This window comes from Dipodomys ordii, unplaced genomic scaffold (assembly GCF_000151885.1).
Source record: "Dipodomys ordii isolate 6190 unplaced genomic scaffold, Dord_2.0 Scaffold65, whole genome shotgun sequence".
In the NCBI taxonomy this organism is placed as follows: domain Eukaryota; kingdom Metazoa; phylum Chordata; class Mammalia; order Rodentia; family Heteromyidae; genus Dipodomys; species Dipodomys ordii.
Window position 1 is genome coordinate 9,450,577 of NW_012267281.1, and position 13,319 is coordinate 9,463,895.

General features: G+C 38.6%; 1 protein-coding gene across 1 annotated transcript in view; it reads left to right on the forward strand.

The window, feature by feature from the left end:
- The first annotated feature begins 2,422 nt into the window (after positions 1-2,422).
- Positions 2,423-13,319, forward strand: part of Tgds (TDP-glucose 4,6-dehydratase) — a 40,853-nt gene continuing 29,956 nt past the window's right edge. Inside the window, exons 1-9 of the mRNA XM_013022970.1 lie at positions 2,423-2,531; positions 4,586-4,652; positions 6,320-6,388; positions 8,170-8,260; positions 9,245-9,387; positions 9,618-9,716; positions 11,013-11,072; positions 12,196-12,239; positions 12,800-12,965. Of these exons, the coding sequence (XP_012878424.1) occupies positions 2,455-2,531; positions 4,586-4,652; positions 6,320-6,388; positions 8,170-8,260; positions 9,245-9,387; positions 9,618-9,716; positions 11,013-11,072; positions 12,196-12,239; positions 12,800-12,965 (816 nt within the window). The 5' untranslated portion in view covers positions 2,423-2,454. The remainder of the gene's footprint in view (positions 2,532-4,585; positions 4,653-6,319; positions 6,389-8,169; positions 8,261-9,244; positions 9,388-9,617; positions 9,717-11,012; positions 11,073-12,195; positions 12,240-12,799; positions 12,966-13,319) is intronic.

Here is a 13,319-nt window from a genome sequence, read left to right on the forward strand (position 1 = left end):
TCTCAGATTCTCAATTCTGTGTTAGTTGCCCCTGGAACCAGAATTCCTTACTTCCTTGTCAAGATATTATTGTAAATCAATATTGACTAATATGCATCCCTCACTATATTGGAAGTTCCAGTTGGTCAGAGATGGAGATTGGATTGATGAAAATATGAACTTAAAAAAATCATTTCACAAATATATGCACATTTTCATTCAACAATAAGCATTTATATAAGAAAAACAAATTCTCTCTACATACCTCCTGTCCTATAACCATCATTTTAGATTCTCTGGCTGACCAGGAATAGACTAGCGGCATTAATATTTGATCATTTTTTCAAATTTCACTGTTTTTTTTCCTCCCACAAGAGCAATTCATGCAGCTTACATAAGAAGTCATAGGCAAAAGTGTATAAAGTAAAATTTAGAGTAATAGCCTACTTCCTTATGTCATTGCATGTATCTAATACTGAAAGGTAATCCTTTTTTGATAGTGTAGAATAAGTCCTTTTACACAAGCCTTTATAAATACATGTGGTGTTAAACTAAATTTGGTCTGCATATGCCACTAGTGCTTTGAATTACTGCAAGGAACTGCAACCTAGCAGTATATAAACTAAGAACAATCCAGCAGGGAATGTATTCTAGCCCATAGCCAAATTTCTGTCAATCATAGGAGGCTAATGAATTAGGCTTTGTCCATATATGGCAGATGAATGCCTGAGTCTAGATAAGATAACCAGATGAATGCCCTTCTTCTCCATACCTCCACTATAAATACTACTCATGAAGCTCTCAACCTTCTGTTTCCCTTTTCAAGTTTTTTTTTTGCTCAAATTAGCTCTGTTTAATTTGTCTAAAGTTATTTTATACTGTTATATGAAAACCAAAGACAGGTATAAAATCGACCCTAATGAAGAAATAAAAATAAGCCTTGAATGCTATGAGTTCTCTCCTTCTTTCTTACTGAAAACAGGCATTTGGGTTCCTCAGTTCACTGCAAACAAGATGACTATGAACAATTTCTAAATGTGTAAGTCCTCAGAATTCAAGAACAGCAATCACTATAACCTTACATCAAGTTGAAATTTCTGGAAAGTTAAACTGGCCTAAGCTGAGTAGGGTGCCCATATGTGACCTTCCTGGAGTGAGCCCACTTAAGGAGATCACAAAGGGGTGAGGAAGACATGCGTCAGGAAAAGAGTATAAATATCTACTCCAATATATTTTGGTTCTCATTCTGTGATGTTTATATGTTTAAAGCTTATTCTATTTTAAAAGTTAGACAATCTTATAGATATTTGACTTCTGTCCCATTTTTCCTTATTAAACAACACAGCAATAAAAATGATCAATATTGTCCATAGTGGAATTTTGTCACCAGAGTATATGCATTTGAAATTGTCCTATGTACTACTACCTTCTCCTCAAAAAAAAATTGAAATAATGATGGGGTGTGGTGGCTAAGACAGGAGCCTGGCAACATAGCAAGGTAGTCTTAAAAAATAAAAGAGTTTCTCATTTCCAACTGTTCTGAATAATACTTCTGTTTAGGCTTTGCTGAGACATATCATGCAGAGAAAAAGATCTTTATCTGTTGGACAGTACTAGCTGATCATTTTTTCTGTTGTAGTAGAGATTTTGGATTAAATCAGGAAACAAAAAGCTCAGTCCAGGTGCAGAGACAACAAATAATTGCATCATCAACTCCTACATTGACTAGTATAAAGATAAATAAGGTTAAGATGGGTTTTCAGGGTAATGGGGAACTTGCTATTTTAATTGTGTGGTGAAAAAAGGTCTCTGATAGGAAGACATTAAACCTAGGACTGAATACTGGGAAACTAAGCAGGCATTTGAGGAAAAGGGGTAGGAAAATAGCATTCTTATCTAATTCAAAGAAGACCAAGGAGGACCAGGGGAGTGGGGCAGAGTGAGCAAAAGGATAGAGTGCATCATTATTATGATTACAAGTAGCATGTGCTGTCCATAATAGTATGAACAACAACAGTAAGAGTTAATTTTGCAATAGTGACTTCTCATTTCCACCCTGAAAGAAGAAAACCCCACAAAGGTTCCACGGTGCATAACCGCTAGAGATGGATGAAGTACAAGAAAGAAGTCACTCACTCTTAGTGTTGTACTTCTGTGAATCTAAGTACAGCTTAACCCACGTCAGAGACATCAGCTTATAAAATGCCCAATGCCTTGGGCAATCTCAATTGCTCCGGGCAAACCAGTCTTAGGCCAAAAGGACTTGCGCCTGCGCAGGAAGACTCCATCAGCCCCGCCCCCAAAGTGGGCGTGGAAAATTGGCGAAGGCCCCACCTTCCGGAAGTGGCGGCCAAGTTCCCTGTAACGTGTCAGGGAAGGGAGGCGAGTCGCAAAACGTCGTGGTGGGGGCTTCACTGCGGTCCTCAGGCCTCGCGCGCTTTACGGCACCGAGCGCTGCCGAGCTGGGCTACGTCGATGGCGGTCGGGGCGGAACCCGGGGGCCCTGACAGCTTTGCGAAGCGGGTCCTGGTGACCGGCGGTGCTGGCTTCATGTAGGTACCGACGCCGCTGGCCAAGCAGATTCTCCTCAGGAAGGCCGAACTTGCCCCCAGCGCTGTTGCCTGCCTCGGGGGAGGGGGTTGTCTGACTTGGGGAGGGTGCTCGCGCGCCCCCACTTCCCCCCACCCCTTGCCCCGCCAGACGCGATCCGTTTGCAACTTCTTTAAGACGAGTCCTTTCCAAAGCCAGGGTGTTGGGGGTGCTGTCCCCGCCCCCGCCTGGCGCCAGGTGCCCCGTCACCCCTGGTCACTTCTTGGGGTGCGCGCGTGTGACGGAAATCCCCACCCCTAAAAGGAGCCTCGGGCCAGCACTGCGTCCAGGCCTTGATGGGTGGATACCTCCCGCACCCCACAGCCATCTCCTAGGACATGCATCATTCAGCTTATGTAAAAACCCAGTGACCCCCCCCCCCAAGATGCTCGCTGCCTCCTGCTCGGACCCACGTGCGAGCAGCCAATCCTGTCCGTTTCCAGAGCACATCCTTCAGGCGACCAGGGCTCACCAGCCTTCTCCACCCGCGCTGCCTTTTGTCTGCAATAAGACTGTAGCATCCCGGTGGCATTCTGTTCCCTCAAGGTTGTTCTGCTTCTCAGACTGGTCAACGTTTGTGTAACTCATGCGAATGCACGGTGGGGTCTCCTCCCAGACTTAACTCCAGACTCTCCTGCACCTAGAAGATGCAAGTGTCTAACTGCTGTTTCCAACCTGATTGCTCTTCTTTTCTGTGCCTGCTACCTTTTACCCTCTTAAGTTCTTGGAACACACCTGGCTAGTGGCCACCCCCTTCTTGAGCGCTTTGTAGGCCTGTCCTTTATCATCTTTTTGCATTGCTGAATTCAGCTTTTTACTCACATCCACCTACCTCTGCAGTGTCCTTATCTGACTGAATACATTATATATAGAACACACACACACACACACACACACACACAGCCTAGCTCTCTGTTAACAGGCTCAACTTCTTCCTGATATTACACATATTTGTATATTGCTCTTTTGTATTTGTGTGGTCATTGCCTGCATCTCCATTGTAGAATGTAAACTCCAGGAGGGCAGACACTTTGGTTCACTAAGTACCTGAAAGAATGCCTGGCCCATTTTATGAAGATCTTCAGTAATTATTGAATAGATAAATGCTTGCATAACAAGCAGGACACTTTCCTACTCTCAAGGAACTCAGTGTCTAGAAGAGGAAGGGATGTGGGATTCCTGTTTTTTCCCCACTAATCCATTAGCTCATTGCTTCTAATCTGACAGTCATTTGTGGAAGAGTATCAGACAGGCTAGTTCCATCAAATAAGAGGATTTTTAAAAAAGGACATTAAAGTGTGTTACTTGTGTGAGAATGCTGATCTAGGTGGACTGTTTGTCAAAGGTCTTCCAGGTACAGGCTCAGAATTCATAATTTATCTGGTCAGGGTTTACCCTTCTCCTGGAAGCCCAATGCTTAAATGTTTGACAATCTAGTAGTTGACTTCATTGAGCCTTTGGTTGCATTTCCAAGTGTTCTGAAGCCTAGCAGCCTCTGCGGATAGCCAACTCAGGATAGTTTGGATCATTAGCTTGGAAATCTTTCCTGAGGATTCTGATTTGCATTGCCAAACTGTCATACCAAGAGATAGCCATTGCAGAAGTTACTCTAAACCTAGACAAATGACTATTCAACCTAATTAACATTTTATACAATTGTATCTGCAGTTCCTGAAAGGCATGGTGTAATTTCAGTGCAGTTGTTTTGACTAGCACACTCATGCATTGATAGGATGACTAGGTTGATAGCAACATAGGGTCAAGCAACTATTTCTTTATACCCAGTATACCCCATTCTTTCTCCCAAATGGTTTAAAGCGAGTATAAGAGTTAGTTTATAGATACTATTGAAAGTTGGGTAAAAAATGTTGAGTTTTTTTGGGGGGGAGTGGTTACCTTATTTCTGTTATTTTGGAAAAGTTAAATTTATCTTCTGATACTCACCAGCTTAGGAAAGCACTCAAGAATATAGAGAGGTAAAAGTTTTCTACTCCCACAATCTACTTTTTTCTTACAGTGCATCACATGTGATTGTCTCCTTAGTAGAAGATTATCCAAATTATATGATCATAAATCTAGACAAGGTGAGTTTTATAAAAATGAACCATGCATTGAAGTTACGTTTCAATTGAATTATATTTTCAGGATCCTGTTATTTATTTAGTTATGCTAGCTACTTATGGATCTTTATAGTATGTGCTCATGATGTAGTAAAACTCACGTAAGATCTTTCTAAACTAGCATGTATTAGTCCACAAAGTTGAGTTCTTTTTCCTTCCTTCCTTCCTTCCTTCCTTCCTTCCTTCCTTCCTTCCTTCCTACTTCCCTCCCTCCTTCCCTTCTTCCCTCTCCCTCCCTCCCTCCCTCCCCCCTCCTCCCCCTCTCTCTCTTCCTTTCTTTCTTTCCTTTCTGTCTGAATCAAACCCAGGCTGGGAATGTGACTTAGTGGTAGAGTGCTTGCCTAACATTGATGAAGCCCTGGGTTTGATTCCTCAGTACCACACAAACAGAAAAAGCTGGAAGTGGTGCTGTGGCTCAAGTGGTAGAGAGCTAGCCTTGAGATAAAGAAGCTCAAGGACAGTGGCCAGGCCCTGAGTTCAAGCCCCAGGACTGGCAAAATAACAATAATAACAATAATAGTAGTAGTAGTAGTAGTAACAATAAAAATAAAAGAATTAAAGCCTTGGCCTTGTCTGTGGTAGACAAATGTTTTAACACAGAGCTATATTTCCGTAGTCCTTGCTATTTTGAAGCAGTGTCTCACTGTGTAGCTCAGGCTGGCCTGAAACTTCAGATCCTACTGCTTCTACTTAATGAGTTCTGAGATTAAAGACATATGTCACCATTGCCAGCAGACCAAGGTTTTGTGTCCTCCCCCCTTGTTTTCTTGTTTGTTTTGTTTATTTGCTTGTTTGAACTAGAGATCAAACTCAGAGCCTTGTGCTTGCTAGATAAGTGCTCTACCACTTTAGGCACATCTCCCAATCCTTTTAGTTTATTTTTCAAATATGATCTTGTGCTTCTGCCTAGTGCTGTCCTCAAATATTGATACCCCTATCTCTGCTTCCCAAATATTTAGGATTACAGGCATGTGCCACCATGCCAAACCCAAGTGCAGCCTTTAAAAAAATATATCAATCATGCAACAAACAAAAACAGGTCCACCCTTTCTAAATTCAACATTTAATGTAACCTTGTAGTTACTGGTGTTATACTGGGAGCTAGTATAATTTGATATTGTTCTGTATTCTTTTTGGTCTGAAAGGTTTTGTTTTTACTATTTTTATAACTTTCTGGAATATTATGTGTTTTTTTAAAAATGTAATACAATTAATTTGTTTTTGAGAATTAGCAATAATTGGAGTCTCCCTGAAGAACGTGATAGCTAAGATTAGTAGTCACTATGTTTTTGGATGTAAAAGATTATACAAATGGTTACTTTAATTTTATTAGTGGTAACTTTCCTAGCTCCCAATAGCTGCAGGCATATTTTGGCAGGAGCATTTTTAAGTAGAGTTTTAGTAAAAGGTTAGTTTGGAGAGTTATTTGTTTGATATTTTGAAAAGCTAAGAAAAATTACTTCCTTAAACTTTTAAGATGTCAACTTTAAAATGTATAAAAATACAACAAACACACATTGATTTTCCAGCCTTCATCATCTGTAGTCTTAAATAAAATAAATTCTATTTTATAGGAAAATCTAATGTTATGGCTTTTTTGTGTTCCCCTTTCCCCATTCTCTTACTTTTAGCTGGATTATTGTGCAAGTCTGAAGAATCTTGAAGCCATTTCTAGCAAACAAAACTACAAATTTATACAGGTGTGCAAAATTTTATAACTATTGTACTGTGTCCTTTTAGTCATGAAGAAATAATGTTTATAAATTATAAGGTATACTTACTTACTGAAGTCCTTTTCAAGGTTCAGGAAGTCATTGCTAAAAGTAGCACATGCTGTAGAGAATTTTACTTTTGGTTTGACATTAAAGATGAAGCTATGATTTGTTGTTTTTTGTTGATACATTAGCAAATTCATGCATACTAGCAGAATTTGCCTGGTTTGTGACTTTGGGTCCTCACTGGCCTCTTTTAATAATGCCTTCCCCAACAAATGATATGAAGTACAGTGTCACTCTGAAACATCAACCATCAGGGAAGCTGGCAGGACAGTCTTCCTTAGGAAGGCCATTGCCCTTGGACAGCTGACTCTTACCAATTTCTCTTAGGTAAGTCCAAAGGGTAAACCACAGAGCTGGGCCCTTCACTTGCAGAGAGGGAAGCAATACTGTCCCTTGAAACTATGTTATGATGTATGATTTTTCCCCCAAGAATATAATTCTATAAACTCTTTATATAACTGTAAAACTTAATATATTAAAATTTAATGTTAAAGTGTTTTCCTCAGTTACTGAAGATTTGTTGAGAATGTGTATTTTAAGAAAAACACGTTGTCCATATAAACATTAAATGTACCATAATTTTACTTACTTGAGATAAAATATGCATGTTATTAGACTTAGTTTAAATATATTTCAGTAACGTTCTTTCAAAGGTTTTTGTGTTTTAATGTTAAAAATTTTCCTAGCTGGGTGCTGATAGCTCATATCTGTAATCCTAGCTACTCAAGAGACTGATATCTGAGGATTATGGTTTGAGTCTAGCTTGGGCAGGAAAGTCAATGCAATTCTTATCTCAAATTAACCATCAAAAAGTTGGAAATAGAGCTCTGCCTCACGTGGTAGAGCACCAGCCTTGAACAAAATACTAAAGAACAGTACCCAGACCCTAAGTTCAAACCCTAGTACTGCCACAGTACTTGGGTTCCTTACTGATGTAGCAGTCTTATAAAAATGTGCTATAGGGCTGGGAAGGTAGCTCAGTGGTAGAGCGCTTGCCTTGCATGCTCGAGGCCCTGGGTTCGATTCCTCAGCACCACATAAGCAAAAAGAAAACAGCCGGAAGTGGCACTGTGGCTCAAGTGGTAGAGCACTAGCCTTGAGCTGAAGAGCTGAGGGACAGTGCCCAAGCCCAGAGTTCAGGCCTCATGACCGGACCCAAAAAAAAAAAAATGTGCTATAACTTGCTCAGCCTCGTGGTTTATGCTTGTAGTCCTAGTTAAACTGAGGTCTAAAGATCTTGGTTCAAAGCCAAAACAAGAAGACAAATACAAGAGGCTCTTATCTCCAATTAACCAGCAAATAGCTGCAAGTGGAGGCATGACTCAAGTGGTAGGACACTAGCCATGAGTGGAAAATCAGAGCAAGATTGAGAGGCCCTAAGTTCAAACCCCAGTATCAGCAAACATGCATGTGTGTGTGTACTCACATATACACACACATACACACAATTGTGATAAAACTAGTAGTTGTTGCTCAATATAATTTTACATTTATTTGCAACAATTTTTGGATTAACTTTCATATATTCTGAGGTACTGGATAAACACCACATTTACTATATCTGCCTGTCTACTTCGCTGAATTTTCAAGATATTCTGTATTGAAATAGGAAGTAGGAAAAGGGGGATATGAAATAAGAATGGCTATTGTGAATGAGAATGTACCAGGAAACTTTTTCATGTTTGTTTGTCTTTTCCATATAGGGCGACATATGTGATTTGCCCTTTGTAAAGCTGCTCTTTGAAACAGAGCAGATAGATATAGTTCTACACTTTGCTGCACAAACACACGTAGGTAAGCACTGTTTTATGTTGTAGTCATGATTGGCAGATTAATCTCTTTGAGGCAGAAGTCTAAAGTCCGGTAATGGCACTGAATGAATGGGTAACTTAATGCATACCTTTGAAAGAAGATGTGCTGTAAACTAGATTCTGGTCACTGGTCTACTTGGCATTTTAAAATTATTTTTATGAATGCAGGTTGAAATATAATTTTTGATAGATATATCTTACAACTTGGAGTTAAACCAGATTTAAACTAGGGAGGGAGAAGCATGAGGAAATGGGTCTTAAACTGTTTTTTTAAATTATCTGTTCTATTTTTTGTGCATTTGCAATATTTTTGATAATTTTCTTAATATTGTGGAAGATCACGTATATTCTGAAGAATTCAGAAATGTAGTTAAATAAAAAAAGTGATAGTGTGTATACCTGAGTAGCCATCACTGAAGCAAAGCAGGAAATTGAAAGTTGCTGAGTCCTTGGTAGTCTGTACCAAGTACCTACTGATTGGTATCATTCCCTTTGCATTTTGTTATAGTGTGGCTGCCTACATCTTTTCCTCTAAACATTATAGTTTAGTCTGGACTATTTTTTGAATTAAAAAAAATAAACACATATGAACTAGTATGTAGATTTACTTTGGTCTTAAAAAAAAATCTTAGACTCATCCAGATAGGTGTAGATAGAATTTGTTCATTTTTCAGTGTTGGGTACTATCTCAATTTAAGAATGTACTGCAGCTTTCTTATGTATTTTTACTCTTGATGGATAGTTGAATTCATAAACATTTGAGGAACTTTAAATAATAGCCACCTATGTACCATTGTACTCATACATACACCTTATTTTTCTAATAGGGCTGTAGCAGATGGCTTTATATTAAATGATATTGGGGAAAGATATGAATAATATTTCTAGTATATTTGGTATTTGCTTTGTACCTGAGTCCCTTGAATTGTTCTAGCTGTTTTCTCATTTATCTATTTATTTATTTTAGATCTTTCATTTGTCCGAGCTTTTGAGTTTACATATGTTAATGTCTATGGCACTCATGTTTTGGTAAGTGCTGCTCATGAAGCCAGAGTTGAGAAATTTATTTACATCAGCACAGATGAAGTATACGGAGGCAGTGTTGATCAGGTAAGCTTAGGGAAAACAGTCTACAAGCCATATCACCCTGTAGCAAGGGATCTCCTTTAACCTTGAAAGCTAAGCAGGGTCAGGGGGGGTTAGAAACTTGAATAGAAGAAAATATATATTCCACCTACTGAGCAAGTAGACTAAACCCATACTGGATTGTTTCTGTGCTCTACTTATGTGCTTGGGGACACTCCAAAATGTTATTCATTGTCTCTTCTTTTAAAAATTAGGAATTTGATGAGTCTTCACCCAAGCAGCCTACAAATCCTTACGCATCATCTAAGGCGGCTGCTGAATGTTTTGTACAGTCATATTGGGAACAACACAAGGTAAGAACTGATTTCTGAAATTCACTAACCACTTACTTTGGACTTATGTGCTAAAATTGCAAGTACTTTTATTTTTGGAATAGAAGACATAGCTTGAGAAAATTTACATATTAAGGAATTTAAAATACTGATTTCTTATACTATGTGGACAACATAGGACCTACCTCTTATGACTCAGTTTATCATTAAAGCAATATTTTGAATATATATTTTTCCCATTTCAGTACTAGGTAGAATGTTACAGCTATAGTGAAAAGCCCTGTTGGATTCCTATGAGTGGAGGAAGACAGAGGGTGGACAGATTTCCTTTCCTGCCGTGTGCTTCTGTCTGCATCATTCAGCATTCTTGACTCCTCGTGAATGGGAGGTAGACTTGCCCCGGTGGCTCTGAGTGTCCATGTGGGAGCCTGGCCCAATGAAACCCCCACGTTTGGCTTCCCACTGATCATCATTAGCTATTAGGATCTGGGTCAGAAAGGCAGGCCAAGAGCATCTACAAGGTTCTCTCACCATTTTTGTCCTAGTGGCATTGGTCCTCTTCCATTTGAAGTAGTTCTTTTATATATAAGCATTGATATGACAGAGACAGGGCCAACTTGAGGGCTAGCCCCTATGCAGACTTAGAGAACTAGAGGGAGCCTCTGAAATGAGCAATTAGAAGGTCCTCGGTACTCTATCAAGCTTATTTACAAACTTGCCTTTCCTTGCTCCAGTAAAGAGGAGCCTTTTTTGGGGGAGCCTTTATCTGAACTCCATCTTCTTCTGTCTTTTCCCTGCTTCCCTCCCGGCTTCCTCTGCCCTCCTACTCTCCTTCCTCTTTCTTTCCTTTCCTTCCTTCCTTTACTTTCCTTTGTCACTCTCTACTGCCCTCCCCTACCTCACTGTCACTTTTAGCTCTCTTGCTATCTTTCCAGACAGGGTCCCATTGGGCATCCCAGGCTTAGCTTGTATTCACAGTCCCTTTCCCCTTGAAGAGACCTTTTCTAATGTAAGGTTCCTAAAAACACAAGAGCTGAATGTGATGGCCCATGACTATCATCCAAGCATTTGGAAGGATAATAAAAATCCAGACAAATCAGGTTGAATACTAGTCTGAGAAAAGTTAGCACAAGATCCTATTTGAAAAACAAATTAAAAAAACAAAAACCTTGAGAACTTCAAACAAAAAAACCCTCTCCTTAAAAATGTGCAGAATTATTTAGGTGACAGTACCTATTGTTTAAACCTCTGCAGATCTTCAAAATAATCATTGTTGGATTTTTTCATTACATTAATGTTGAATTTCACTCTTTTAAGTTTCCAGTTGTCATTACAAGAATCAGTAATGTTTATGGACCACATCAATATCCAGAAAAGGTAAATTTTACTTCTGAATCCATAGTGGGTTTTAGTGATTGTAATCTCTTAATATTTAAAATAATCCCTTTTAAATTACTTGTCTAAATAATTATGTTGTAATTATAGGTTCTTCATAGGCTATATGCAAGTCTCATCAGACTTAGTGTTTAAAGGCTTGAGGTTAAATATCAGTTTGACAGTAGCTGGCACGATTGTAGGCCCTTTGAGCATCTTTGAATAGTGGAATAATGAAAATGCTTAGAAAAGCATTGGAAGGATCCAGTGAGATGATGTACTAGCAGATGCTTTTTCTTTGGGGGACTGAAATGCCAGAGAGGAGTCCCACCACTGCTGCTATGCTGCAGTTAAGACTGCAGTCAGATCTATATATCTCAATGGACAGAAAGTTCAGAGCTCCTTAGGCAGTGATGTGGGAAGCTAGTACATAAATTTGTCTTGCTGTCAGATGGTTAACTGTACCACAACTCATCTTTATTGTTATATGGCTGAATGGCCTCAGAAAGCCAAACAAGCAGGAGATAGGAAAAGTAGTTAAGTGACTGAAAGTGCCTATGCAGTTGGTCCTTTGCCACAAGTCCGGTTCTAGATAACTGTGACTGCTCTGCTTATATTTGGAGGCTTAGTTTTCTTACTTCACAGGTGATTGCTTTCACGTATTTGTCCAAACAGGAGACCCTCATCATATTTACATTGCTTTATATTTACATTGCTAAGGATTTAGCAAGTATAAAATAAATATAGTAATTTCTTATTTTCCCTTTAACATAAAATTATCTGTAAGTCCAAGGGCACTTGACTCTATAAAGTACAAGTCATATATAAAGTGAGAAGTAAGATAATATTCTTACCTTATGTGAGGAATCAGCAAAGAGAGGACAGTGAGCATCCTATGAAGACTTCCTCTGATTTCTCCTTCATTTATGTAATTTTATCTGTAGATAATCCACTTTTTATACAATAAACTACCTGAGAGTTCTTTTGCTAATCAAATACTATGAGCTCTTTCATGGATTCATGACTAAAAAGAACTAGAATTTATCTCTAATCTTCTGAATTTAGATTCATATTAGTGAGTGATTTCCAATGTTGGAAAGGTTATTCCAATATTTTTTTATTTCAGGTTATTCCAAAATTTATATCTTTATTACAACACAACAGGAAATGGTATGTTATCACTTGCTTTTTCACTGCTGTGTTTTCTGGTCTGTTGAAAGTATTGGGTAATAGCATTTCATAAAAGTCATAGAGCTTTGGAGCTGGAGGCCATGGACTTGAATGTCCCACAAAATTTAAAAATCTTTTCATGTAATGTGATATTTTTTAGGTAATTATAATCCATAGTTCATCATTTTAATTTAATAAGATAATTTCAACTCTTAATGACCTGTCATTGAATTTTGAGTTACAACGTTTAAGTTTAGCATCAATCTTTATATAATTTTCCTAGTCTCAAAGGATTAATTCGTAGAACTGTGGCTAGTTCTTCAAGATGGATTTACAGAATGAAGTTGAGAAGTATTCATTGTGGTTCACATTTGCCAATTATTGAGTAGACCGAGAAAGTTTGCAGAGATACAGTATACAAAAACTATGAGAATTTGTGGTTTCAGTAAGATTGCTAAGCTCCTTGTGGTAACTAGTTCTCAGAGCTGTACCAGTCTTGTTTTATCCTACTCTGGGAGAGCTTAATGTTTCACACTTTCCAATTCTGCTTTGTTCTTTAGCTGCATCCATGGCTCAGGGCTTCAAAGAAGAAATTTCCTCTATGCCACCGACGTAGTAGAAGCACTTCTCACTGTCCTCAGAAAGGGAAAGCCAGGCGAAGTTTATAACATTGGAACCAATTTTGAAATGTCAGTTGTCCAGCTTGCCAAAGAACTAATACATCTGGTATGTAACTCTTTCAGAGGGAGATACATGAAAACTGTCAAGAAGTCAGTGACAGTAAGCGCAAGGTTATTCAGTATCAGTAGTTTGCAGTTTACTAAATTTAAAAATGGAAAGTAGAATTTATAATTACATGTCCTACTTGTATTTTCATTGGTAATTCTTTTAGTAGTCACTCCTTGCAAGAAACAAATTCACTAATGTACACGTCCATATTGTGAGATGTACTCACTGTCAGAAATACAAAATTGTGTATTTTAGAATCAAAGCACATGACATATAAAACAATTAGGAGCATATGTGTGTACATATATATATATATACACACACACACACACACACATATATATATATATA